The following is a 24,572-nucleotide window of genomic DNA, read 5'->3' as shown; positions in this document are numbered from 1 at the left end:
TTTTTTTTAACCCTTTGCACTGTCTTGGGCTTGAAGCTTTTCCTTTTTCTTTTAGTTAATGTAGCAACAGAATGAAATGGTGGGTGAGGACTAGGAGTTACATTCTTCTTACGCTGACTTTGTTTTATTTACAGTTCTAAGTTGGGACATGTTACCTCACTGTCAAACGTGGAGAAAGAGTTTATTCTGGATATACCAAACAAGCCTAAAACACTAACTACTGAGGAACCATCTGTCTTTCAAAAGACATTGGTTTTAAATGAGGAGCCTGCTACTGAAGAGACACTTGTAATGGAGAAGCCACAAACCTTGCTGGAGAAGACTGAAGATTGCAATGAGTTTGATACAGAGCTGATGACTTCTAAAAGGAAGGATAAACCTGAAGAGGCAACCATCATTGAGGAGGTAGTAGCCTTAGGGAATAAGGGATACCTGATTTTAGAGATGCAGCTTCACCAGAAGCTATTGTTTATGGATGGCTAAAATTTTGTTAATGATTTCCATCCACAGATGACTGATTTAAAGAAGCCTGTTATTGGGAAGATGACGCTCACCTCAAGCCCATTGTGTTTAAATAATAAACATGTTGTTCAAGAAGAGAAGCATGCTATTTGGGGGAAGAGTTCATTCAAGAAGGAATCATTAGCATTAAATGTGGTGGCTACTAAAGAGAAGCCATCAGTCAAAAAGCCACATTCCAGGAAAAAGAAACCTACCACTGAGATGAAGTCTTTGTTACAGGAGCCATCTTCTCTGCAAGAGAAATATAATACTCAAGGGGATGCAAGCATCTCCACCAAGCCACAGGTGTTACAAGAGAATACAAATAACAAAGATGATACTTTAATAGACCCAGTTACTTTAAAAAGGAAACATAGTACCAATGAAGCAACCCACACAAAGAAGCTGTCCTCTTCTAAAAATAACTGTGACACTCAGGAAAAAGACACTAATTTGAGGCCACTAGGAGTTCAGCCAGTCACTGATGAAAATGAGCCATTGTCCTCTAAGAAGTCAACGCCTAAGATGAACGATTCCCATTTCCATGGGCCGTCTGTACTACTGGACAAGCACATCCCTCAAATGGAGGTGTCCACTGTGAAAAAATCCCTGACTCTGCAAACTCCTACCCCTGAGGAGAATATGTTACATTTTCTACTAGCTACAGATTTGAAGAAGATGAAGGAGGCCCCTCACCTGGAGAAGCCCTCATTTTTAATGAAGCAGCAGGAGCTCCCTAAAAGGAGACTTTTCTTCAGTAACTCTGCAGTACAAGAAACAGTCACTAGCGAGCCATTGTCCTTTAAGAAGTCTACCACTGAGAAAGATCCCCCTTTCCAGGGGTCATCTCCACTGCAAAAGAAGCATAACAGTCCTGGGAAATTATCCAAGCACAAGAAGCACTATGTCTCACCAAGACATCACATGGAGGAGGACTCAGATTTTCAATTAGATTCAGCTTTTAAGAAACAGAACATCAGGGAGGAGCCAGCCTCCATCCATGAGCCTTTAAAGTTAGAGATGAAGCAAACTATTCCTAAAGGGATGGGGTTTCATTTGAGAAATCTACTAGTATTACCAATACTAGAAGCAAAGTCACCAACTAAGGAGCCATTATCCTTTAGGAAAGAAAATACACCTTCACCGATAAGAAAGTGTGCTACTCATACAATAACCTCACAACAAGCACAGTCAGAGTGGCAGGAAACAGTAGATGAAGATAGAAATTTGTTTTCTATAAAGCCTGGATCACATAGGAAGGAACCTACACCCGAGTTCCTTCAGAATCCATTGCCACCAACAGAAAACTGCTTAATTCCACAAAAATTATCCCTCTCAATACCATTGGCCTCACAGAAGACCACCAGTCAAGACATAACACATAGTAAAGAATCAGTGGCTTCAAGTGATGACAAGAACTTCTTCTCTCAAGACTTATTTTCTCCTTTCAGTTCTACTGATGAAGATACATTGAAATTCCATGAGTCTTTGGACTTGCAAGAGAAAGTTGATAGAAAAAATGACTCCCCCCAGAAAATGTTTGACTCCCAGGACAGTGTTTCTGAAGAAGAGTCCTTTTTAAGAAAGCTCTTTTGTAAGGACAGACACTCCTCCAGTGAAGAATCAAGCCAAGAGAGGCCTGTTGCTCTGGAACAGGAATTCATCTTAAATAAAGTATTGAATGAGAACACCAGTAGTGATGTTGATGGGCCTCTTAGTCATCAGTCACCTCACACTCAGAACCATTCTGGCACTATGAAGGAGGCCTTGGAGTCCTCGGAGGCCTTGGAGGCCTTGGAGGCCTTGAAAGCCTTAGAGGCCTCGGAGGCCTCGGAGGCCTTGGAGGCCTTGGAAGAACCTTTAAACATTCAGGAAGAACTCAGCACTGAGAATATTATTGCCCTCATAAAGTCATTGATCACAGAAGATGAGTCTATTAAGGAGGCTTTCATCAGGAATTATACTACTGTCATGGAAGCTCAGGATGAGAAATCCTTGTCCTTGGAAGAGACCAGCATCAACAAGGCAGCAACTCTGAAGGAGCCCTTATCTTCACAGGAGAAGCACAGAGATGAACTGGTGACTGTTCTGAAGGAGCTACTTGTCTTAGTGAAGAATCCCAGGCTGGAGAGAGTGGCCTTAGCCTTTCAGGAGAATCCACCCAGTAATGTAGAGACTCTCTTGAAGGAAGTATTGGCATTGATGGAGAAATCTACAGCTGATGAATCTACTCTAAAGGAGCCCTTAGCCTTACAGGAGAAACCTAGCACTAAAACAGAGGTTACACCAAAGGAACTATTGAACTTGGAAGAGAATCCCAGCATTAAAAGGGCAAGCTTCAAGGACTCTTTGACCTTTGATCATAAGTCTGACATTGAGAAGGGTGAAATAACCAGCATGTCATTAACTACTGAGGAGTTCAACATAGATACCCTTTATGAGACGGTATTAGCACTGAGTCAGGGTCTCATTTCTGCAGACCAGTTATCCCTTACAGATCTACAGAATTTTGAAGAGAGTAAAATTGTTGATGAAGAAGAATTTTTCAAATCATTCCTTATCTTTGAAAGTGAGAATAGCCCTAATATGTCTAGCAATACTTTTGAATCCAGAACAGACAATTCCAATGCTCTCATGCCATGTTTAGAGACATTCAATCCTGTCATGAATTCCAATCCATATGTATCTAGTTCCAAAAGCTTTCAGTCAACTCTGGGTGGAAAAGAGACTGAGGTATTTATTTCTCTTTTTTCTTAAATTAGATAAGTAAGGGGCTTTAATTTAGGTAAAATGACTTATCTGATTTAAGATAAACTATCCTTCACCAAAGAGATTATTTAAGAAATATTTTAATAAAGTGTGTGTTCATTTGACTGCCTGCCTGCCTGCCTGCCTGTCTGACTGACTGACTGTATCTGTGTCTATGCATGTAAGTTTATGTATCCATATAAGCCAGAGGCATTGAAAATCCCTGGAGTTACAGTTATAGTCAGTTATGAGCTGCCCAAAATGGTTGCTGAAAACTGAACTTAAGTTCTCTGCAAGAGCAGCAGGTGCTCTTAGCCACTGAGCCATAACTCCAGAACCTCAAAAGTGTTCTTTTTATATGCTTCTTAAGCAACTAAGCAATGTATACAGTATTGTGGAAGGAGCTTCCACTCAAGAAGAGATGATATTTCTTTAGCTGTCTTCTTATTTTATTTAACGAGAAGTGATACATAATCTCCCATTTCTCATTTTTCATACCCTGAGGTTACCCATGAAATGGAAAAAAATTACTAGACTCTTTGAAACTTTCCCCTGATATCAAGTTGATCTTATAGGACATCTTTAATTTATGATTTTATAGTGATGAAGCTTGGCAATCATAAGGTATTTATGCTTATTAAGGCCAAAATATTGAGAGATATATATATCCTAAGAAGGGAAGTAGTTAAGTTATAAATGACAAGAATGAAATAAAGGAATGATATTTAGCAAGTTGAAGGAGAAATGTTCCTTATTTAGAAGCAAAACAACCTAGATAAAGGTTTAGATGCAGGAAAAAGCTAAGATGAATTAGGGCAGATCAAAGGACTGGGGCATAACACAAGTATTTAAGTTGTAAATTGTAAGAATGAAACAAAGGAATGATATTTAACAAGTTGAAGGAGAAATGTTCCCTATTTAGAAGCAAAACAACTTAGATAACGGTTTAGATGTAGGAAAAAATTAAGATGAATCAGGGAAGATCAAAGGATTGGGGGACAGCATGAGATGTTAGAAGGCAGATGACGTAGCTGAAATAATAAAATTAAAATGTTGTCATTAGAGAGGCTTGAATTGGGGCTGCAGAGATGGCCCAGTAGTTAAGAATACTTGCTGTTTTTGCAGAGGACTCTGTTTCAGTTCCCAGAACACCTATACAACACCTATACATATATATGGGTGATATATATATATATATGTGTGTGTGTGTGTGTGTGTGTGTGTGTGTGTGCGTGTGTGTGTGTGTGTACATATATATATGGAGAGAGAGAGGCTGAAAGTTACATGTAAAAAGGATGCCTTGTTCCTGGGGCAGAACAGGCATGTACTAGGCAAATATTGATATATTGATTGCAGAACAGTTTGCAGATTGCAGGGCCAAGACAAGATCTGTGATACTTCAGAATACTTGAAACTTGAGGAACCATAATAAAAGATAGAGAAATGAAAATATGTGTGGACTAGTCTTTCTTTGAAATCTTCCTTTCCTAATGTCTTTTTGATTATTTCTAAGCAGATAATCATACTGGATGACAGTGACGCACTGGAAAATACTGAAAAGGAAGACCACGATCCATTATTGAATTCTATATATGACAAAGACTTCTTCATTTACTTGAAAGAAAAAGAGGTTGGTATGAAGGTTGCTGAAAGTGGACAGTGATTTTTAGCTCTCATTTTCTTCTCATTCTCTTCCTCAGCATGTAAATTGGAGGAGCCTACAATGATGTTAAAAATAACAATATCAGTGAATAACATCTATTGGTAGCTTATTGTGAGTTGACCATTATATTAAATGATTTGTAGACATCTTAATTCATCCAAAATGTTTTAATGGTGGAGATTATTATCTTCCTTTTACATTGTAGGGGAAACTACCCAGAGTCATATATGGTAGAATTGAAATAGAAACAAAAATCTGACTACCATGAAGACCATGACTTTACAACATCTAGCTGTTGATCAGACAGTCTAAGACATGGAAATCCTAAGTACCTTATAACTGAGTAACTTCTGTTAGAGGTCATTTTCCTTGTTTCCCCATGTTTCTGATACTGTGTGTAATAGTTACACCTATTGTTTCAACTTTCCAATTTGGTGCAGTATTCTTTGCCTTTGAAAATGAAAGGTTTGTTCTAAATATTCACTAGTTCCAAAATTTCTTCTCTTTAAGAAATAGGTAAGAAGATTATCCACCATACTTTATATATGATAGTACATACACATCTCACACTTTTTCTAGAGAGAATTAGTTACCTGATTTTAGAATCCATGAGTTTTCTAATGTACATTCAGGTCTTGGTGTATGAAGCGGATAAAATCTGGATAAAATTGAAATATCCCTTCTCAGCCAGAACATTAACTGTAAAATATTAATTGATGAAGCTACCCAGCATTGAGAGAGAGGATTATAATACATGGTTTTAGCCCTGAAAAAGATCAAAATTAAAAACCAGTAATTATGTTTCTACTGGATATATATTGCTTTTTACCTATCACAAAGTATTAAAATTAAGTTGAAATGTTATAATTCAGGACCATCTATACCTTAGAGAAACCAGGAGATATCTCTGTTTTTGTTTTTTTTTTTGTTTTGTTTTTCCCTTAACTGCATCTTGGCTTAATAGTATTAGATGAAATCTGAAAATGTTTTCCATTTCCTAGATTTTATTTTTTGAAAATATATTTTTTCATATAGTATATATTTAAGGTAAAATAAGTTGTAATTTTTATTTTTTAAGGATTAACATTGTTTTTATTTCATCCAAAGCTAATACAATATTTTGTACAGCAGCAATTGCCCGTTTCTCTAACACAATTGACTATTGAACAATTTGATTCAATTCTGACACTGAGCACCCAAAGTTCACATCAGATCCCTCAGATAAAGGGCTCAGTTACACAGTAATACACCAGCTTCATATGTCAAACATAGACTAGGTATCCAGGATACCCATATTTCTACACAATTGGTAAGTTTCAGATTTTCCATGATTTTTATGTTATTATTTGGATCTAGAATGTTCTACAGAGGCTTGGTCCCTCACTTGAGGTGATACCAGGAAGTAGAATAACCTTTCATAGGTAGCTTTTGTAAGAGGAAATTCAATAATTAGAGGAATCCTTGAGGGTATTTTGGGACCATAGCGCTTTCAATCTCAGTGATTTCTGTCTTCCATATGTTATTTCCATCATGTGATACCTTTCCACATGAGCCATATGCCATACAATATATTCCGATCATGATTTTTCTTCCCTCATCTACTCCCAGATCGTCCCCTTCTTTCTGCCCATCTAACTCCATGCCTTCTTTCTCTTTCTCTAAGATTTTTTAAAAGATAATTTATTTATTTTATTAATTATTTGAGAATTTCAAGCAATGTGTTTTGATCATAGTCATATCAATTCCCAGCTCTTCCTAGAACCATCCCTACCTACTTAAGCATCCAACTTTACCTTCTTTTTCTAAGCCTATCAAGTGCAATATATGTTACCCTAATATTATTTCTTGGGTATAGGGCCACCGCTAGAGCATGATTGCTATACCATGAAAACATTCGTAAAGAAAATGAACTTTCCCTTTCTCAGAAGCTATAAATAGCCAATAGCTCCTAAGCCAAGGGTGAGATTTCATGCCCACATTCTTCCTCCATGCTGGGATTTTATCTGGGCAGAGCTTTTGCAGATCCTGTGCATTCATCACAACCACTATGTGTTTATATGTGTTATGCCAGGAGAACAATGTTTTGGTGTAATCCACTATCATCTCTGACTCTTATATTCTTTCTACCCCTTCTTCTACAAGCATCCCTAAGTCATTTGGGGCTGATCATTCCATGATGTGTTATTTTCAACATAGTGACTAGTTGTGGGTCTTAGTTAATCGCCCTTCTGCTAAAAAGAGAAGCTTCTCTGATGAGGATTGAAAGATGAATATAATTAATTTATGGATGAATGTAGCATTAACTCATTAGAAGATCATTTAATACTATGTCCTTTTGGTGGACTATCAGTTAGGTTTTCCCTTAGGTCTGTCTAGCCCCTGGTGGGGCTCCAGTAATGGTGCCAGGTATGACTTCCACCGTGTGTAGCAGGCCTTAAATCCAATCAGAACGTGTTTGGTTACTTCCATAACATTCACTTCACTATTGTACCAGGGGAAGTATCTTGTAAGAGTAGTTGTTATTATAGCTTGCAAGGCTCACAGCTGAGTAAGACTCATCATTAATTTTTCTTTCTTGGTAACGTAACACAGCATCTTTCAGAACAAGGAAAGCTAGAAAGTAGACTTGAAATTTAAAGGTCATGATTTTTTAGATATTCTATGACTTCTCTCTCTCTCTCTCTCTCTCTCTCTCTCTCTCTCTCTCTCTCTCTCTCTCTGTGTGTGTGTGTGTGTGTGTGTGTGTGTGTGTGTGTGTGTGCATGTGAGACTTAAGCACCTGAAGTTAAAATATCAGTGTTTTTTCTTGGTCTAGAGATCTGTTCTTACCTTTGTTGAGTGGATATTTGAATCTTTATTTGCTGCTACTCCAACTTGTCAAGTTATGGTCCAGCTGAATAGTACTGGAGATCAGTGCTGAAGCAGCTCTGTTCATGTTCAAATGGAGTGTCATAATTAGTCCTGTTTAAGCTAGCCATAGATGCAACTTGTGAGCCCAGGAGCAAACCATCTGTAACTAGAAGATTCTTATGGCTGAGCTTCAGAAGTCCGTGAGAGCCAACTCACCCAATTCTAACAGGTAGTCCTTAGATAGTAGTCATGGGAGCTCAGTGGGAGTGGAAGGTGCTCCCTGGAGGTAATGCATAGAATGCTACACCATCCTCAGGTGGGGGTGGGTGGGACTGAGGCTGAAGCTGAAATATAGGTTTGTACCTGGGGTTGTACTCAATGGAGCCATGAGATTTTTTTGGGTAGCACAGTGGGTGGGATGGATTGTGGGTGAGGGAGATTAGCTCTGGAGCTCATGCCTGAGTTTGAGCTCACATGATAGTACATGGTCCACAGAGTAGTCAGTGGGGGTAGCTAAAGGGTCAGGCAGCTCTGGCTCTGGTGGATCTCACTGGAAATCTTAACATAAATGTAGAAACTAAGATTCGTTTTCTAAATCAAAATAGGAAGCTTTGAAATATATTTGAGTACTACATATGCATATCAAAGTTGAAAAACACTGGTCTGCACACCATGATAATGTGTTTTAGACTGAATTGCAAAGAAGTATTGCAACTTTTCTAGTATTCATTGACAGCTATAGGTGAATTCCCCAATATCTCTTCTGACACTTAAATATCTTATATGTCTACTCCCCAAAGATAGCAGGAACTTGTTCAGAAAAGGATACTCTGATATGCTCATATCTGATACCAGTTGAAAATAGCGAGTTATAACCATGAAGAAGTTTATTGTTAGAATTTTGAAGTACAAGAATAATTTGTTAACATTTTTCACCGACACAGGAAGAGTTCATAATTGAGAAATACATGGATAGACAGATGGAACTCACCAGTGATATGAGGGCCATTCTTGTGGACTGGTTGGTGGAGATACAGGTAAGTCTAGCAGCTGTTGACTCATGTAAAATCATTATTATATTAAGACTGATTCATAAGATTAGTACAGCAGCAGTTATTTCTTAACCAGCTGAATTCCCCAATAACCACATAGGGAGACAAAGATTTATTAAAATTGCCTTGAGCCAAATGCTGAACAATTACTACTCCCAGCTAATCAGGCTTCCTCCCAGACAATATTCCCATCTTGCATTTTTCATCCTTCCTTGGTTCCTCTTCTCCTGATATTTTTTTTTACCTCTCCTCGTGGCTCCCTCTTTCCCTTTCCATCTCTTTTTTCTACCACTCCTAGCATTGGAAGTCCCACCTTATTTTCTCTCTAAAGCTCTGTATTGGCTCCTTGGTCTTTATTGGCAAGGCAGAGGATGAATGAAGAGCAATGTTTATATAAATTTGAGGAAGGAGCTTCTAAAAATAAACGTAACAAAGCCATGAAACCAGAAGCCAGGGCAGAGAAATCAGCATTTGATTAACCCAAGGGTAAACTTTACACAGTACACAAAAATTCTGCCTACAGCCTTGAGAAGCTGTTCTTTTTTCAGCTCAAATCCAGCATGCTAAAAACATACTGAATCTATAGAGCTGAAGAAACAATAGTTCCTGATTTCTTGGAATTTAACATTTAGATGGAAAAATAAGCAATGAAGACAAGTGAATATGATATAACTTTGATGGCTGCTACTAGTGTTGGGATTATATATTCATGATTTAGGAGATTTCAGCTTCTAAATGGCTATAAAGTCAGCTTCTTTGATTGACTGGTACTCAATTGTTTGGTTACAAGGTGAGATTCCAATTTTTACAGGTTGTAGTTCACTATACAGAGAATCTACTTTGGCCAAACTTGTTCAGCTACAGAGGCTAGATTAAGGCAAATTACTTTTTTTTCACTGCTCCTTATTCTCCAAGGGTTAGCAACTATACATTAGTTGAAGTATATGCTTTCAGATATTTTTCTGTACATTTTGTTAAGGTTCTGCTGTCTTTTGTTTATGTCAGCAATGCACTTGCAACCTTAACCTCTTGATCCTTCTGCCTCAACTTTCTGAATACTAAGATTACAGATCTGTGAATATGTATGTATACCTGAATTAAAAAAAACCACAACACAACAAAACAAAACAACCAAGCAAAGCCCAACATGAATGTGATGGTACAAGCCTGTAATCCCCATACTTGGGAAGTAGAGGCAGGTGATCAAGAGGTCAAGCAAGTTTGAAGTCAGTTTAGACTACATGAGACCCTATGTCAAAACAATTGGAAAAGATAATCCAAGCAATCTTTTCCTAGAAGTATAGATCTACTGTACTCTTTTTAAATGGCTCTGTGATTCTCTTAACTATACAAATCTTTTTAGTTAAATAGCCCTTTTGATAGAACTGAATTAACTTCCCCTAACATAAGATTAAATAGTTTTCATGTTTCAATTGATTCCTTTTTTGGCTTTAAGTTTTAGAAATCTAAGCTTTTAGATCTATATTAGTCTTGTCAAGCATGTTATATTACTTTTGAAATAAAAATACCCTAAGTATTTTATAGAAATACTCTGATTTCTATAATTATGTTGTTATACTGCAAGGCCTTTTTAATTAATATGTTTGTTCTTTGGCTGCAAAATTTTAAAATTGTTTTCCTATATATGATTTTACCTTTTTCTACCTTTCTTTTCTTTTACTTTTGACTTCTTGTTTTAAAAATACTTGCATCATAGCTTCTCAGCCTTTTGGCTAAGATCAAGTGTAAAAATACTTGCATCAAGAGATGACTTTAAATAGCCTGAAGAAAGCACACAGCTCTGCTACCTATTAAACTCTCTCAGAAGCAAGTTGTCTGCAAATGGCTTAGCACCAGGATTCCTGGGACTGTAAGTTGTAGCCAGCAAAAATGTAGCAGGAAAGAACTTGTTTCCATCTTCTGCTATACTTCTGTTATACTCTATTTACTAAGATAGAAGTCTCTCTGCCAACCAAGCATGAGGACCTGCATGAATCCCCAGCCTATACATAAAAAGATGAGCATTATAGTATGTGTCAGTAATCCCAGCACTGGAGCTCACTGGCTGCCTAGCCTAGCAGGGACTGTCTCAAAAACTAAGGTAGATGGCACCTGAGGACAATACCTGAGGTTGACCTCTGACCTCTACATGTATACACACATATATACATGAAAACACACAGGATTATAATTTGTTTATTATCCACATATTTATATGTTATGATTTAATACAAGCATGAATAGGCAGCTATGTGTACTAGAAGGAAGCAATGGCTATGTTCACATTGGCTGTATTCCCAGAAACATTATCCTTACATACTGTTTTCTATCCCTACCATAATCATTTATTTATTTAGTAATTAGCTAGTTTCAATTTCCTACTTAAGATTGTAGCCATTATTTTTAACCTTCCCATTTCTATCTTAAGACATTCATTTGGATACTGTGGAAAGCAAAATAAAATGTTCATGTAAGAATCTCCAGTACCTTTGAAATGTTAAAGTTGATAAGCAACAGAGTTTGTGATACACCAATGATCTCAGACTATTAGAGTGAGCCTAATATGTCCTTAAATGTCCTTAAAGACCAGGTAATATAATATGAGAAAGGTTTGTCTGCTTATAGGTTTGGAAGATGAAAGAGGCAACAGACTAAAAAAAATTGTGAGTTGCCTCTATAAACTAAAAAAGGAAAGATAATATATTATTTATTAGAATTTCTAGAGGGGAGGATGGACCTGTTATGAACTTGACTTTTAGCCACATCTCTGTGTTTCAGAAATAAAGAAACACCATTTCTGTGGAGATTACAAGTTACTAATAAACAAGGAAAACAAAAATGTGACTATTAGAGATTAAGGAGAAAAGGGGCATATGGACTTGAGTCAATCACAGGCAAGGTATACATTTTCTGTCTAGCTTGTAAGGTTGATTTTCTATCCAAATGATAATTACAGATAATTGCAGGGTCCTTTAAGGGGTTAGATTAAGGTATATATGATACCTTTTTGTATTCCTAGCTGAATACAAACTGTCTAGGGCTATCCTTGATGCTCCAGACAGGCAAGGTTTCTAGATTTTTTTGGTACTGGCTATTTATTTGGAAAATATGCAGACTCCTATCTTATTTGTTCCTTCAGACATCCTTTCAGATGAGCCATGAGACCCTGTATTTGGCAGTGAAGCTAATAGATCGCTACCTAATGAAGGCACAATGCAAGAAGAATCATCTACAGCTCCTTGGTTCTACTGCCTACATGATTGCAGCCAAATTTGAGGTGAGTCTGAATCCTCAAGGTCTGAGGAGAACTTATCAAATATCCATCCTAAACAGAGAATGAATATGGAAATGTATTTATACATAGGAAAAATTGTGTTTATGCATATCTATAAATCTATCTATATGTACAAATAAATTATATACATACATATGTATATATAAAATCAATTTTTTGTCTATTTCTTCAAATCTGGAAAGTTGTTGATTAACACTGGTGGCATATTTGTCCTGGCATCAGAAAGGTTCACTTGTTTAGTCTTTGAAGACATGTTATAGTAAAGGTGCCTCATTTGATAAGTTGTTCTGTTAAAAACTTCCTGCTTATTCATGATTTCCTAGCCTCTCCCAAAGCTTTTCTTGTTCTAACAGCTATATCCTTGTCTAGGGGAATTCTTGCCTAAGAATTTCATGAATTCATGGTTTTTAATAGCTGAGTAATACTGTACTGTATAAATGTACCACATTTTCTGTATCCATTCCTCTGTTGAAGGACATCTGGGTTCTTTCCAGCTTCTGGCTATTATAAATAAGGCTGCTATGAACATAGTTGAACATATGTCCTTGTTATATGTTGGAGCATCTTCTGGGTATATGCCCAGGAGTGGTTTATACATGCTCTGCTTCAAAGTGAAGCTTCTTTGATGAAAGGTGGGAATTACACTTATCTGTAGATATAAGAATAAGTTTTAAAATGCAGTTAGGAATTACTATGTTGGTTTAGTGAGGCATCAGTAGTAGATTCTTCTCTAAGATCAATATCTCACCAGTCCTGGGAACTTGGATAGGTGTCCAGGAGCAGGTGTTGTTTTCTTTCTGTTGAGGTGGGTGGCCTTGAGTCTAATTAGACAGCTGTTGGTTACCACCAAGATAGGAATGTCACTATTGTACCTTTAGGGATATCTTGCTATGCTTATCATTGTTGTGGTTTACAAGTATCATAGCTGGGTAAGATGGTTGGTTGCTTCTGGTACTATGAAAACTATACTTCAGGGAGGAAGCTTTCAGGCCAGATCCATTTCAAATTCTCTATCCAAAGTTGCATGTTTCCAAAGTGTGTGATGTCTTCAGCAACAGATACTTTCTTTCAATCTCTGGGAGCCAGCCAAGGGTAACAGCAATAGTTTATGTTGTCTTGAGAGTCTTCTGGAATATCATGGCCAACAGCTTGAAAAGAGGTTTCTCCTGCCTGATTCTGAGAAGTTTGGTAGATAATCTGTGGCTTTTGGTGGAACATTACAAAACAACTGGCAACAAATGCTACAGAGGATATAGGGAAAGGGGAACCCTCATTCATTATTGGTGAGAATGAAAATTGGTACAACCATTCTGTAATTAAGCTTAAAAAATTCTCAAAAGCTAAAAATAAATGAACCATATGACCCACCTATACTACTCCTAGGCATATATCCTAAGAACTTGATATTCCTACTTCACAAATAACATGTTTAGCAATGTATATATGCCTCTATTCAGAATAGTTAGGAAATTGAAATGATCTAAATGTCTTTCAATAGATGAATGGATGATTAAAATATTATATATATAATATATTATATGTAATATAATATATGATGGAATAATAATCAGCTGTGAACAAAAATGAATTGTGAAAATTGAAGGTAAATGGATTAGAAAATAGTATATTAGACAATCAAATAATCCTATTAAAAATGGGGTACAGAGCTAAACAAAGAATTCTCAAAACAAAAAACAAAACAAAAAACACAAAAACAGAAAAACAAAACAACAAAAAAAGAATTATCAACTGAGGAAACACGAATGGCCGAGAATCCCCTAAGGAAATGTTCAACATCCTTAGTCATCAGGGAAATGCAAATCAAAACAACCCTGAGATTCCACCTCACAGCAGTCAGAATGGCTAAGATCAAAAGCTCAGGTGACAGCAGATGCTGGCAAGGATGTGGAGAAAGAGGAACACTCCTCCATTGTTGGTGGGATTGCAAGCTGGTACAACCACTCTAAAAATCAGTCTGGCGGTTCCTCAGAAAATTGGACATATCATTACCTGAGGACCCAGCTATACCACTCCTGGGCATATACCCAGAAGATGCTCCAACATATAACAAGAACACATGCTCCACTATGTTCATAGCAGCCTTATTTATAATAGCCAGGAGCTGGAAAGAACCCAGATGTCCTTCAACAGAGGAATGGATACAAAAAATGTGGTATATTTACACAATGGAATACTACTCAGCTATTAAAAACAATGAGTTCATGAAATTCTTAGGCAAATGGATGGAGCTGGAAAATATCATCTTGAGTGAGGTAACCCAATCACAAAAGAACACATATGGTATGTACTCACTGATAAATAGATATTAGCCCAAAAGCTAGCAATACCCAAGATACAACTCATAGATCACATGAAGCTCATGAACAAGGAAGACCAAAGTCTGGGTGCTTTGGTCCTTCTTAGAAGTAACAAAATACTCATGGGAGCAAATATGGAGACAAAGTATGGGACAGAAACTGAAAGGAGGACTGTCCGGAGACTGCTCCACCTGGATATCCATCCCATGTGCAGTCACCAAAGGCAGACACTAATGTGGATGCCAGGAAGTGCATGCTTACAGGAACTTGACATAGCTGTCTCCTTAGAGGTCTGCCAGAGCCTGAAATATTCAGAGGTGGATGCTCACAGCTAACCATTGAACTGATCAAGGGGTTCCCAATGGAGGAGTTAGAAGACTGAAGGATCTGAAGGGGCTTGTGGCCTGATAAGGAGAGCAACAATACCAACAGACCAGAGCTCCCAGGGTCTAAACCACCAGCCTGGGAGCACATAGGGAGGGACCCATGGCCCCAGCTGTATATGTAGGGGAGGATGGCCTTGTCGGGCATAGGTGGGAGAGGAGGTCCTTGGTCCTGTGAAGGCTGGATGCTCCAGTGTGGGGGAATTCGAAGACAGGGAGGAGGGAGTGGGTAGGTGGGAGGACATCCTCAAAGAAGCAGGAGGAGGGGGCATGGGATAGGGGGTTTCTGGGTGGGGGAAAGTAGGGAAAGAGGATAATATCTGAAATGTAAATAAAATATCCAATAAAAAATTAGTTAAAAAAAAGAAAGAAAAGGAAAATAGTATATTAAGTGAAGTATCCAAGTCCAAGAAAGATAAATGCCATGTGTTCTCTGATTTGCTGCTTTTTAATTCTAAATCATCAGCTGTGAATATATCCTGCAGTAACTGCAAAAAACAGGAAAGTAATGGTAGAACATAGGAGGCGGGAGTGAGTGGGGAATGTCACGATACAGGTGAGCCGAAAGAGAGTTTTAGGGAGGTGTGGAATTAGGATGATTGTGGGAAAAGGAACAAGTAATATGGGGGTATGTGAACCTGATGACTCCACAAGGGGAGGAGGAATGGAGGGAAAGGAAGAGAGCGGAGGGAAGGACAGCAAGGAGGTAAAGAAGAAACTAAGGCTGGAGTGGACAGTGATCTCTATGTTGAGTAAAACTTCAAGGGTTTTTTTATCCTCATGGTTTTCACATACCAGTGCTCAGCATCTAGAGAACAGAGGATAGGATGGCACTCTTGGCACAGTGGTACTCACAACACACTCGAACTCCCCGCTCCTTATTCTGCCATGTATATTTTCTCTATCTCTAGCTCATCTTTCTTTGGCTTCCTTCCATTCCTTTCTCATAGCAAGCTTTGGATCTCTTCTGAGTTCTGATTCTCACCCCCCAGGAAGGCACATTCCTACTCTCAGATGCTATTATATATTAGGCTGGTTTTTTTTTTTTCCACGAGGGGAGGTTTATTAAGAGAGTGAGAGAGCAAGAGGAGAGAGAGAGAGAAGTAGAGAGGAGTAGAGGCCGGCCATGACCACGTGGAGAGAGGGGGAAGGGAAGGGGGGATAGGCTGTTTTTTTAGCATTATAAGTGACCATAACCTTTAGCCCAGCCCTCTGCCTGATGTTAGTAGAATTTGGGTCAGAGAACTCTTCTCTTTTTTTTCTGTTTTCTTTTTTTCTTTCTGTTGAGCCATTCAAATAAACGAATACTGGCTCAGATCTGCCCTGAAAGTCTATGTCTAGAAATGTGGTCAACTCCTACTTATCCTTCACTTCTTTCTTTCTTTCCTTTTATAATAATTAGAGACTAAAGGATGTGTATATGGATGACTATGTCTCTTTCCATCCACAGGAATCCTATCCCCCTTCTCTGAAAGAGTTCCTGTACATTTGTGAAGATGTTTATCAGAAGAGTGATATGGTGTCCTTGGAAAGAAGCATCCTGAAAACTCTGAACTTTGACATCAATATTCCCACTGCATATAATTTTCTGCGTAGATACGCTTCGGTAAAAGGGAGACACAGCTTAGTTATTTTGACTTCTGGATTATTTTTTCTATATCTAGAGTGTCTGACAGACTTCTAGGTGAAATTTTATCAGATACTTAGGGTAGTGCACATTATAGATTTCTGTGGTGTAGCTATAAAGTTTTGGAATAGGGGTAAAGTAGGGGATGAGGTAAAAATATTCTTTGATCAGTAGAGGACCTATACATGTTGGGGAAATGTTGGCAATCTTATTTTCCTTAGCTGAATATTGATTATTGGGGAAGATCACCTTATAATTCATTGTGTCCTTCAATTGTTTCAAATGTGTTTTTATGTGTGTTATAAATTAACATTTTTTCAAACATAAGAAAGAATGGAATGTTTTGGAGCATGAACCATCTCCTAGAGTAAGACTGTGAGCAGAGTCACAGTTGAGAGACTTTGACCCATCAAAGGATGACTATTATAGCAAGAAGAGTCAAACCGTATACACTTCGTTGTTTAGGAGCCTTAAAGATCTCAACCCCCATGCCAGTATCACAAGCTTCTCCTAGAGTGTCTGCATTTTTGTAGGCAGGAGTCAAAGGGCTGATGCTAGTACAAGTACATTGTTCAAGCAGAGAGCCATGTGGACTATGGATAAGATAACTTGAAAGTGATTTTTCATCCTGGCGCTGTCTTTCTGAATTGATTGCTATTCTTCTTGTTTCCTCTAGTGTATCCGTGCTAGCATGAAGACACTAACCTTATCCCGTTTCATCTGTGAGATGACCCTGCAGGAATATGACTATATTGAAGAGAGGCCTTCAAAGCTAGCTGCAGCCTCCTTCATCTTGGCCCTCTATATGAGGAATCTCAGCAACTGTGTAAATGGATGGGGTGGCTCAGTCACTAAGTTCTAAGTTCAAATCCCTAGCACTCATGTAGAAAGCTATATATAACCAGGCTTGATTGCTTGATTGTGCCCTTAGTAATCTCTCTCTGTGTCTGTCTCTGTCTCTCAGTCTCTGTCCCTCTGTCTCTGTCTCTGTCTCTGTCTCTCTCTCTCTCTCTCTCTCTCTCTCTCTCTGTGTGTGCATGTGTGTGTGTGTGTGTGTGTGTGTTGGGTGTGTGTTGGGGGATGTGGGGGCTGTCAAAACAAAAGAATCATTGGGAACTTTCTGGCTGCCAGCCTGGCTTGAGGTTCAGTGAGATACTGTCTCAAAATAATAGGGTGGACTATGATAGAGCAGGACACCTGAAAATTCTCCTATGACTTGTGCATGTACACACACACCAAAACTACTTGGAGTAAATGCTTATGATGAGTCAGAGATAGGATGAAAATTAGGACTATGAGAAGCTCATGTAACAGAATTCCTGCATTCCTGTGGCTTAACACCTGAACAACATATGGGCAAGTAATTACAGTAATTACGTTCAAATATTTAGATTTTCTCAGCCTATAGCACTCTTTGTTTTAAGTAGAGCCTCCCACAAACACCAAAATTGCAAAACAGATCAATATGAAGTCACTCTGATTGTCAGGGGCTATGGTGGGCTCACTATCCTTTACCCAATTCCATTCCTGTCCCTTGCAATCCCCTTAGAAGAGCTGGCCTCTTAAGGCTCTTGTTAGACTAGAGTTTGAGAAACACTGATCCGGAGACGAGGCTAGTGCAAGGATCTGTCCATGCTTGTATTGCTACCTTTCAAGTAGAACGCCTCCAAATACTTGTCAACACCTGTAATTAAAATTCATACTTGATTCTTTTCTCAATTTTATAAAACATTGTACAGAAAAGTAACTTTGAAAACTTAGAATTCTTACAGATGTGTAACAAATAATCAAAGTAGAGACAATATGGTAACAATGCACTTTTTGAAACATTTCTAAGACCTCTTATCTAGAAATTCTGAGCCACTCTTGATGAGCAAGTCTTTGAATGCTGAGAAAATACTACATAGACAGTTGGGTGAACTGCCACCAAATGTGTTTTTTTCTAGCAGTTTTAAGTGTTTCATGTTTCTACCGATCTTTTGCATTATAACTAGGGTAAGATTAAATCTCAAAGTTGTTTTATTTCCAGTTCTCTAATTACTGGGGATGATGAACATTTTTTGAGGTGTTTCTTAACCATTTTTTACTTTTTCTGAGAAAACTCTGTTCTGGTCCCAAGCCCATTTTTTGAATGAGGCATTTGTTTTTGACTAGTTGTTTTTTGACTTCTTTATATATGCTGGATGTTAATCTTCTGTTAGGTGTATAGCTGGCAAAGATTATCTTCCATTCTGTGGACTTCCTCTTCTTCCAGGTGATTATTTCTTAATTTGTGCAGAAGCTTTTTAGTTTTATGAAGTCACTCTGTCAGTTGTTGGCCTTAACTTGGGGGCAAATAAAATCCTATTCAGGGAGTTCTTTTCTACACACTTATATTGTATAGAGCACAACCTCTCTTTTCTTCTAGAAGTCTTGATGTTCTGGGTTTCATGTTTAGGTCTTTGATCCATTTGAAGTTAACTTTTGGGCAAGGTGATAAGTATGGATTACGTGTATTCTTTAGCATGTGTGCAGACAGTTTTCCCAGAATCATTTGTTGAAGATGTTTTCTTTTCTCTGGTTTATGTTTTTGGTGTCTTTTTCAAATATTAAGTGGTTGGAGTTATGTGTGCTCATATTTGTGTCTTCAATATCATTATTGATACACATGTCTATTTTGTGACAGTATCATATTGATTTTATTCCTATTGTTCTGTTACATATCTTAATACCTTCAGTATAATTCCTTCAACGTTGTTCTTTTCCTTGGGATTATTTTGGCTTTCTGGGGTCTTTTGTGGTTTCATATAAAGTTTAGGATTTTTATTTATCTGTCTCTGTGAAGAATGAGATTGAGGATTTTGATTTGGACTGCACTGAATCTATGAATAGCTTTAGCAAAATGAGTTGTTCTCACAAAATTAATTCTACCAATCCATGAGTATGCAATGTCTTTCTATTTTCTAGTGTCTATTTCTGTATCTTTCTTCAGAGGTGTAAAGTTTTCATTGTAGAGTTCTTTACTTCCTTTGTTAGGTTTGTTTCTAGATACTTTGTTTTCTTTTAAAACATTGTAAATGAGAGTATCCATAATCTCCTTTCTGTAAAGTTTGTTGCTAGTGTTAGAAAAACCGCTGATTTATAAAGGTTGATTCTGTATTGTACCAGATTGCTGAATTTAACATTTCCAGAAGTTTTCTGGTAGAATTTTTAGATTCTCTAATATATACTATCATCTGCAAATAAGGATAGTTTGACATTTTATTTCCTCATTTGTGTCCCTCTATATTTTTGTCTTATTGCTCTAGCTAGCATTTTGAGTACAATATTAAAAAGGAGTGGGGATGATGGACATGCCCGTTTCATTCCAGACTCCAGTGGGATTCTTCAAGTTTTTCTTCATTTAGGATGATGTTGGCTATGGTTTCTCGCATATAGCTTTTATTGTGTTGAAGTATGTTTGCGCTAACCCTTCATTCTCTAAGACAGTGCTTCTCAACCTTCCCAATGCTGTGACCCTTTAATACAGTGCCTCAAGCATGGTGATTACAACCATAAATTTATTTTAGTTACTACTTCGTAACTGTAATTTTGCTACTGTTATAAATAGTAAGGTAAATATCTGATGTGACCCTTGTGAAAGAGTCATTCAACGCCCACCCCTCTGCAAAGGAGTCATGACCCACCATTTGAGAACTGCTGCTGTAGGACTTTTATCCTGAAGATGTGTTGAATTTTGTCAAAGGCTTATTCAACTTTGATTGACTTGCAAATGTTGAACAGACCTTTCATTTCAGGGATAAGTTAAATTTGGTCATGGTGTATAATCTTTTTGATGTATGTCTATATTCTTTTTGCAGGTTTCTTGTTGAGTATTTTTGAGTATGTTCATTGGGGATATTGGCTTTTTTATTGTGTATTTACATGTTTTGTATGCTTGAGTGTTAATGGTTTCATAGAAGTAATTTGGGAGTGCTCCTTCGGTTTCTATTGTTTTTTAATATTTTAAGAAAGATGAGTTGTAGATCTGTGAATGTGTGCTAGAAGTCCATTGGTGAATCCATGCAGCTAGGGACCTTTTTGAGGGGGTGTTGGGAGGCTTTTGATTATTATTTCAATTTCTCATTTGTTATGGATCTATTCAGATACTTGAGTTGACTCTTTGGTTTAATTTTAATGGTTTGTCTGAATGTAGAAACCCACCCATTTATTTTATGTTTTCCATCTTAATAGAGCACAGATTTTAGAAAATGTTTCCCTAGTGACATTCTGAATTTATCTGGAATCCATTGTAGTATTTCCCTGTTCATTTCTGATTCTGTTAATTCAGGTCCTCTCTGTATTTTGATTAGTTGGTCCAAAGGGACTGTCAATCTTGTTTATCTTTGAAAAAAAAACAAAACAAACAAACAAAAAACCCAAAAACTGTTTTTAGGTTTGTTGATTATTTATATTTTTTTATTTCCTTTTTATTGGTTTCTGCTCTGATTTTTATTAGTTTTTCCATCGACTGAGTTTGGTTTTAGTTTGTTCTTATTTTTCTGAAATTTTGAGTTTTATCAGTAAGACATTTATGTTCTTTCTGTTTTTTTATTTTTTAAATATAGACACTTAGAGATATAAATTCTCATGTGGGATTACTTTCGTTGCATCCTAGAGGTTTTCTTGTGTTGTGATTTCATTTTTATTTAGTTCTAAGAAGTGTTTTCCTTTTTGATACTTTCTTTGACCCATTAATCATTAAGCAACAAGTAGCTTAATAACGCTGACTTTATTTTATATATATGTATATTCCATTGTGTTCAAATAGGATACAAGGAGTGATTTCAGTCTTTTTGAATTTTTAAAGATCTGTTTTGTGCCCCAGGATGTGATCTGTTTTAGAGAAGCTTCCATGTGTTGCTGAGTAGAATGGATATTCTTTAATGTTTGGGTAGAATACTCTGTATATATCTGTATTTGATGTATGCTGTCATTAATTTCTGATAATTTTCTATTTAGCTTTTGTGCAGATGACTTGTCTATTGGAGAAAGTAGGATATTGAAGCCACTTATTATTATTATTGGGTTGAAGTTAATCTGTATTTAAATCCAACAATAATTTTTAAATGAAATTGTGCACCCCAGAGTTTGATGCATATATAGGATAGTAATGTCTTTTTGTTAACTGTTCCCTTGATTAGAATGAATTGTTCCTCTTTATCTCTTCTGATTACTTTTAGTGTGGAATCTGTGTTGTCAGATATTAGAATAATAAAGTTTCCTTGTTTCTTGCTCCAACTTGATTAGAGTACTTTTGTCTATCTTAAGTCAATGTTGTGGCTATCTTTAACGATGTGTTTCTTGAAGACAACAGATAGGTGGATTTAGTTTCTTCTGTTCAACCAGCCAGTGTTTTTGATTGAAAAAATTGAGGCCATTCATATTTAAAATTATTTTTGAAAGGTTTGTGTTAATTTTAGTCATTGTGTTGTTGATTTTGGAATTGTTTGTGTGTCAAGCGGTACTTTGTATCTTAGTAATTATGGCTTTGTGTTTCTGTCCTCAGTCTCTTGGCTATGCTCATTGTTGTTTTCAGCTCAAAATATCGTTTCCTACATTTTCTTTACATTCGGTTTGTTGAAGATATTTTTTAAGATATTTGTATCTTAGAAAGTCTGTCTTTCTCCTTTAACTATAGCAGATATTTTTGAGTATGGTCAACATGGATGATGATGGTCTTTTTGGAATTTGAATGAATTATTACAGGCTCTTCTGGTTTTCAAATTTTCATTAAGAAATCAGCTGTTATTTTCATGGGTTTTCCTTTATACATGACTTCAGTTTTTGTTTTTGTTTGTTTTCCTTGTAGCTTTCAATACCTTTTGTTGTTGTTGTTGTTCAAAGTCTTTTTTAAATTATATTTTAACATTAGCTCACAACATGATGGGTTTCTATATGGCTTTTTCATATATTATTAGTTTTAGTTAGCTAACACCTTCACATTTGCTTTCCTGTACCTCTACCACCGTCCTCATTTAAAGCATCCCTCCCAACTACTTCATATATTTCACTCTCTGCACACACCACAAGGGTAACTTTTAAGTTCAGTCTTGAAAGATGAATAGAAACTTGTGAGAGGAGATATTCAGTGTGGACAAACTATTAACTGAAAAGACATGAAGGCGCTAAAGCAATGAGTATGATTTGTCTGGGGTAAAGTTCTAAAACTTATTCTTTGGTCTTTGGTGAATTTTAGCATCCATGAACTAAATAGGGCTACTTAGTTAGGGCTAACATAAATGATAACACTTGAACATAATCATCTTGGAAGTTTGTGTTTAAAACTTATTCTTTTAGGTACTAGCCTATATTTTTTAATCAGATCTGTACTGTATGAATGTTTGAAATGTTTTGAGTCTCTCCCTGCCTAGACCAGAGATGGGATATTTAGACTTGAAAAGCATAGTTGGAGTCAGGGTATACTTCCAATAATAGAAGTTAATGTTCATTCTTCTTTTTGTCAGGTTCCTTCACTGGAATATTACACTGGCTACCAGATAGCTGAACTCCATATCTTGGTCAGGAAGCTAAACCATTTGCTGAACTTCCGATCCCATATGCTCAAGAATGTGTTTGAGAAGTATTCTGAAGAGTAAGTATCAAACCACAGTTAAAGTGAAGTTTATACTCATTCATAAGAAACCTTTAAGACAGTGGGCCTAGACAAATCTCACTTTAAAAAGAGGATTCAGGAACTTTACACCTTCCTTTCTATTCTATAGTTAAAGCCAGATGGGAAGCCAGAGGCTCTGATGTGCCATTTCTTCTGTGGAGCCTATTTTTCTTTGCCTTATTTTCCTCTAAGCAGACTACTCTTCCTTTTGCAGGACCTACTTTGAAGTCACCAAAATCCCTCCTTTGAGAAAGAAAGATCTAGAGGATCTTTTGAATTCTGCATTATTCAGCTGAGGACCTCTGACAGCGGCTGTCAGGGCTGGGCAGACATACACATAGTTTGCATTCATTCACTTATCTTATGCATGAAGTTTCCTTTGGTTAACTTTTCATTAATATTTTCCTCTCTTTATTTTCCTAAGCTGATAGTTGTGGAAACTTAAAAAATTTTAAACTACTTTTATGAAAGAAAAGACATTGTTTTGTTGTATTTGTTTAAAAAAGTTAATAAAATACAATAGTTACTAGAATGGCTCATGTCCCCTCTTATTATTGAGCCACCGCATGCATAGCCCAAGAAGGTTATTTTCTAACCCAGTAAAACCTGTTTCAGGATCTCACTTACCCAGTTTCTCCTCAGAGGAAGAGGAATTCAGCTAGGTTTGAACTATTAAGAGAGTCTATAAAAGGATGATCTTGGAGAGTAGTGCCCAGTCCAAAAAGGGCTCCTGATTCTCCTCCCCAGGAAGGCCTCAAAAGCTCAGAACCAGAGCAACTGACAGTATGATAGAACAAATACTTACTAGTTTCATTCAGATACTTTATTTGCTTTGATCCCAAAAGGTGGAGAAATAAACCTTCCAAGAGACAGCTGTTTACTGTCTGTATTTGAAAACAAAAACAACTTGTAGGGCCCACTGGAATCTTTTTTGAACTTTATTGTCTACCAAAAGAAGACATTTATAGTTATAAAATCAAAGTTTTCTGTAAATGCAAGCATCAACCAATTATCCAGTCCTTCTTTATAAGATTTCACTGAGTCATTTTCCCCTTGTTTTATCTCTGAAGTGATGTGTACTGGAGAAGTTACTTTGTTTGCTAGGAAAGGAATTAAGCATCCCCTATGCCAAGAGCCTTTTTCTCAGTCCCACCTCTAGGGTTTTCCTATAGTGTGTCAAGTAATATCTGCCATAACAGAAGACTATCTGAACTCTTATCTTTCTTCTTTTTTGGTGATACTAATAATTGGACCTGAGGTATCATATAAGGTAGGCAAGTATGCCAACCATTGAACTACATTTACAGCCGAATAAAATTCCATTATGTATGTGTACTACATATTCATTTTCCATTCACCAGTTAATAGGCATGCAGGGTGATCCCATCTCTTAGCTACTATGAATAGAGAATACAATGTGTACAGATATGTAAACACCTCTGTTGGAAGATATGGAGTTCTTGGGTATGTGTGTAACTGGACTTTTGGCTACCTTATTGAG

The 24,572-nt window shown here is 37.0% G+C and overlaps 1 protein-coding gene across 1 annotated transcript in view; it reads left to right on the top strand.

Annotated features, from left to right (window-relative positions):
* Ccnb3 (cyclin B3) overlaps positions 1-23,367 on the top strand; it is a 43,144-nt gene extending 19,777 nt beyond the window's left edge. The window contains exons 4-12 of the mRNA XM_028770854.1: positions 135-405; positions 511-3,234; positions 4,766-4,879; positions 8,707-8,799; positions 11,954-12,091; positions 16,261-16,416; positions 17,114-17,263; positions 22,923-23,050; positions 23,286-23,367. Of these exons, the coding sequence (XP_028626687.1) occupies positions 135-405; positions 511-3,234; positions 4,766-4,879; positions 8,707-8,799; positions 11,954-12,091; positions 16,261-16,416; positions 17,114-17,263; positions 22,923-23,050; positions 23,286-23,367 (3,856 nt within the window). The remainder of the gene's footprint in view (positions 1-134; positions 406-510; positions 3,235-4,765; positions 4,880-8,706; positions 8,800-11,953; positions 12,092-16,260; positions 16,417-17,113; positions 17,264-22,922; positions 23,051-23,285) is intronic.
* The last annotated feature ends 1,205 nt before the right edge of the window (positions 23,368-24,572 follow it).

This window comes from Grammomys surdaster, unplaced genomic scaffold (assembly GCF_004785775.1).
Source record: "Grammomys surdaster isolate TR1022 unplaced genomic scaffold, NIH_TR_1.0 204, whole genome shotgun sequence".
NCBI classification, from domain to species: Eukaryota; Metazoa; Chordata; class Mammalia; order Rodentia; family Muridae; genus Grammomys; species Grammomys surdaster.
Note: the sequence above shows the minus strand (reverse complement) of the source record. Positions and strands in the feature narration are given on the sequence as shown.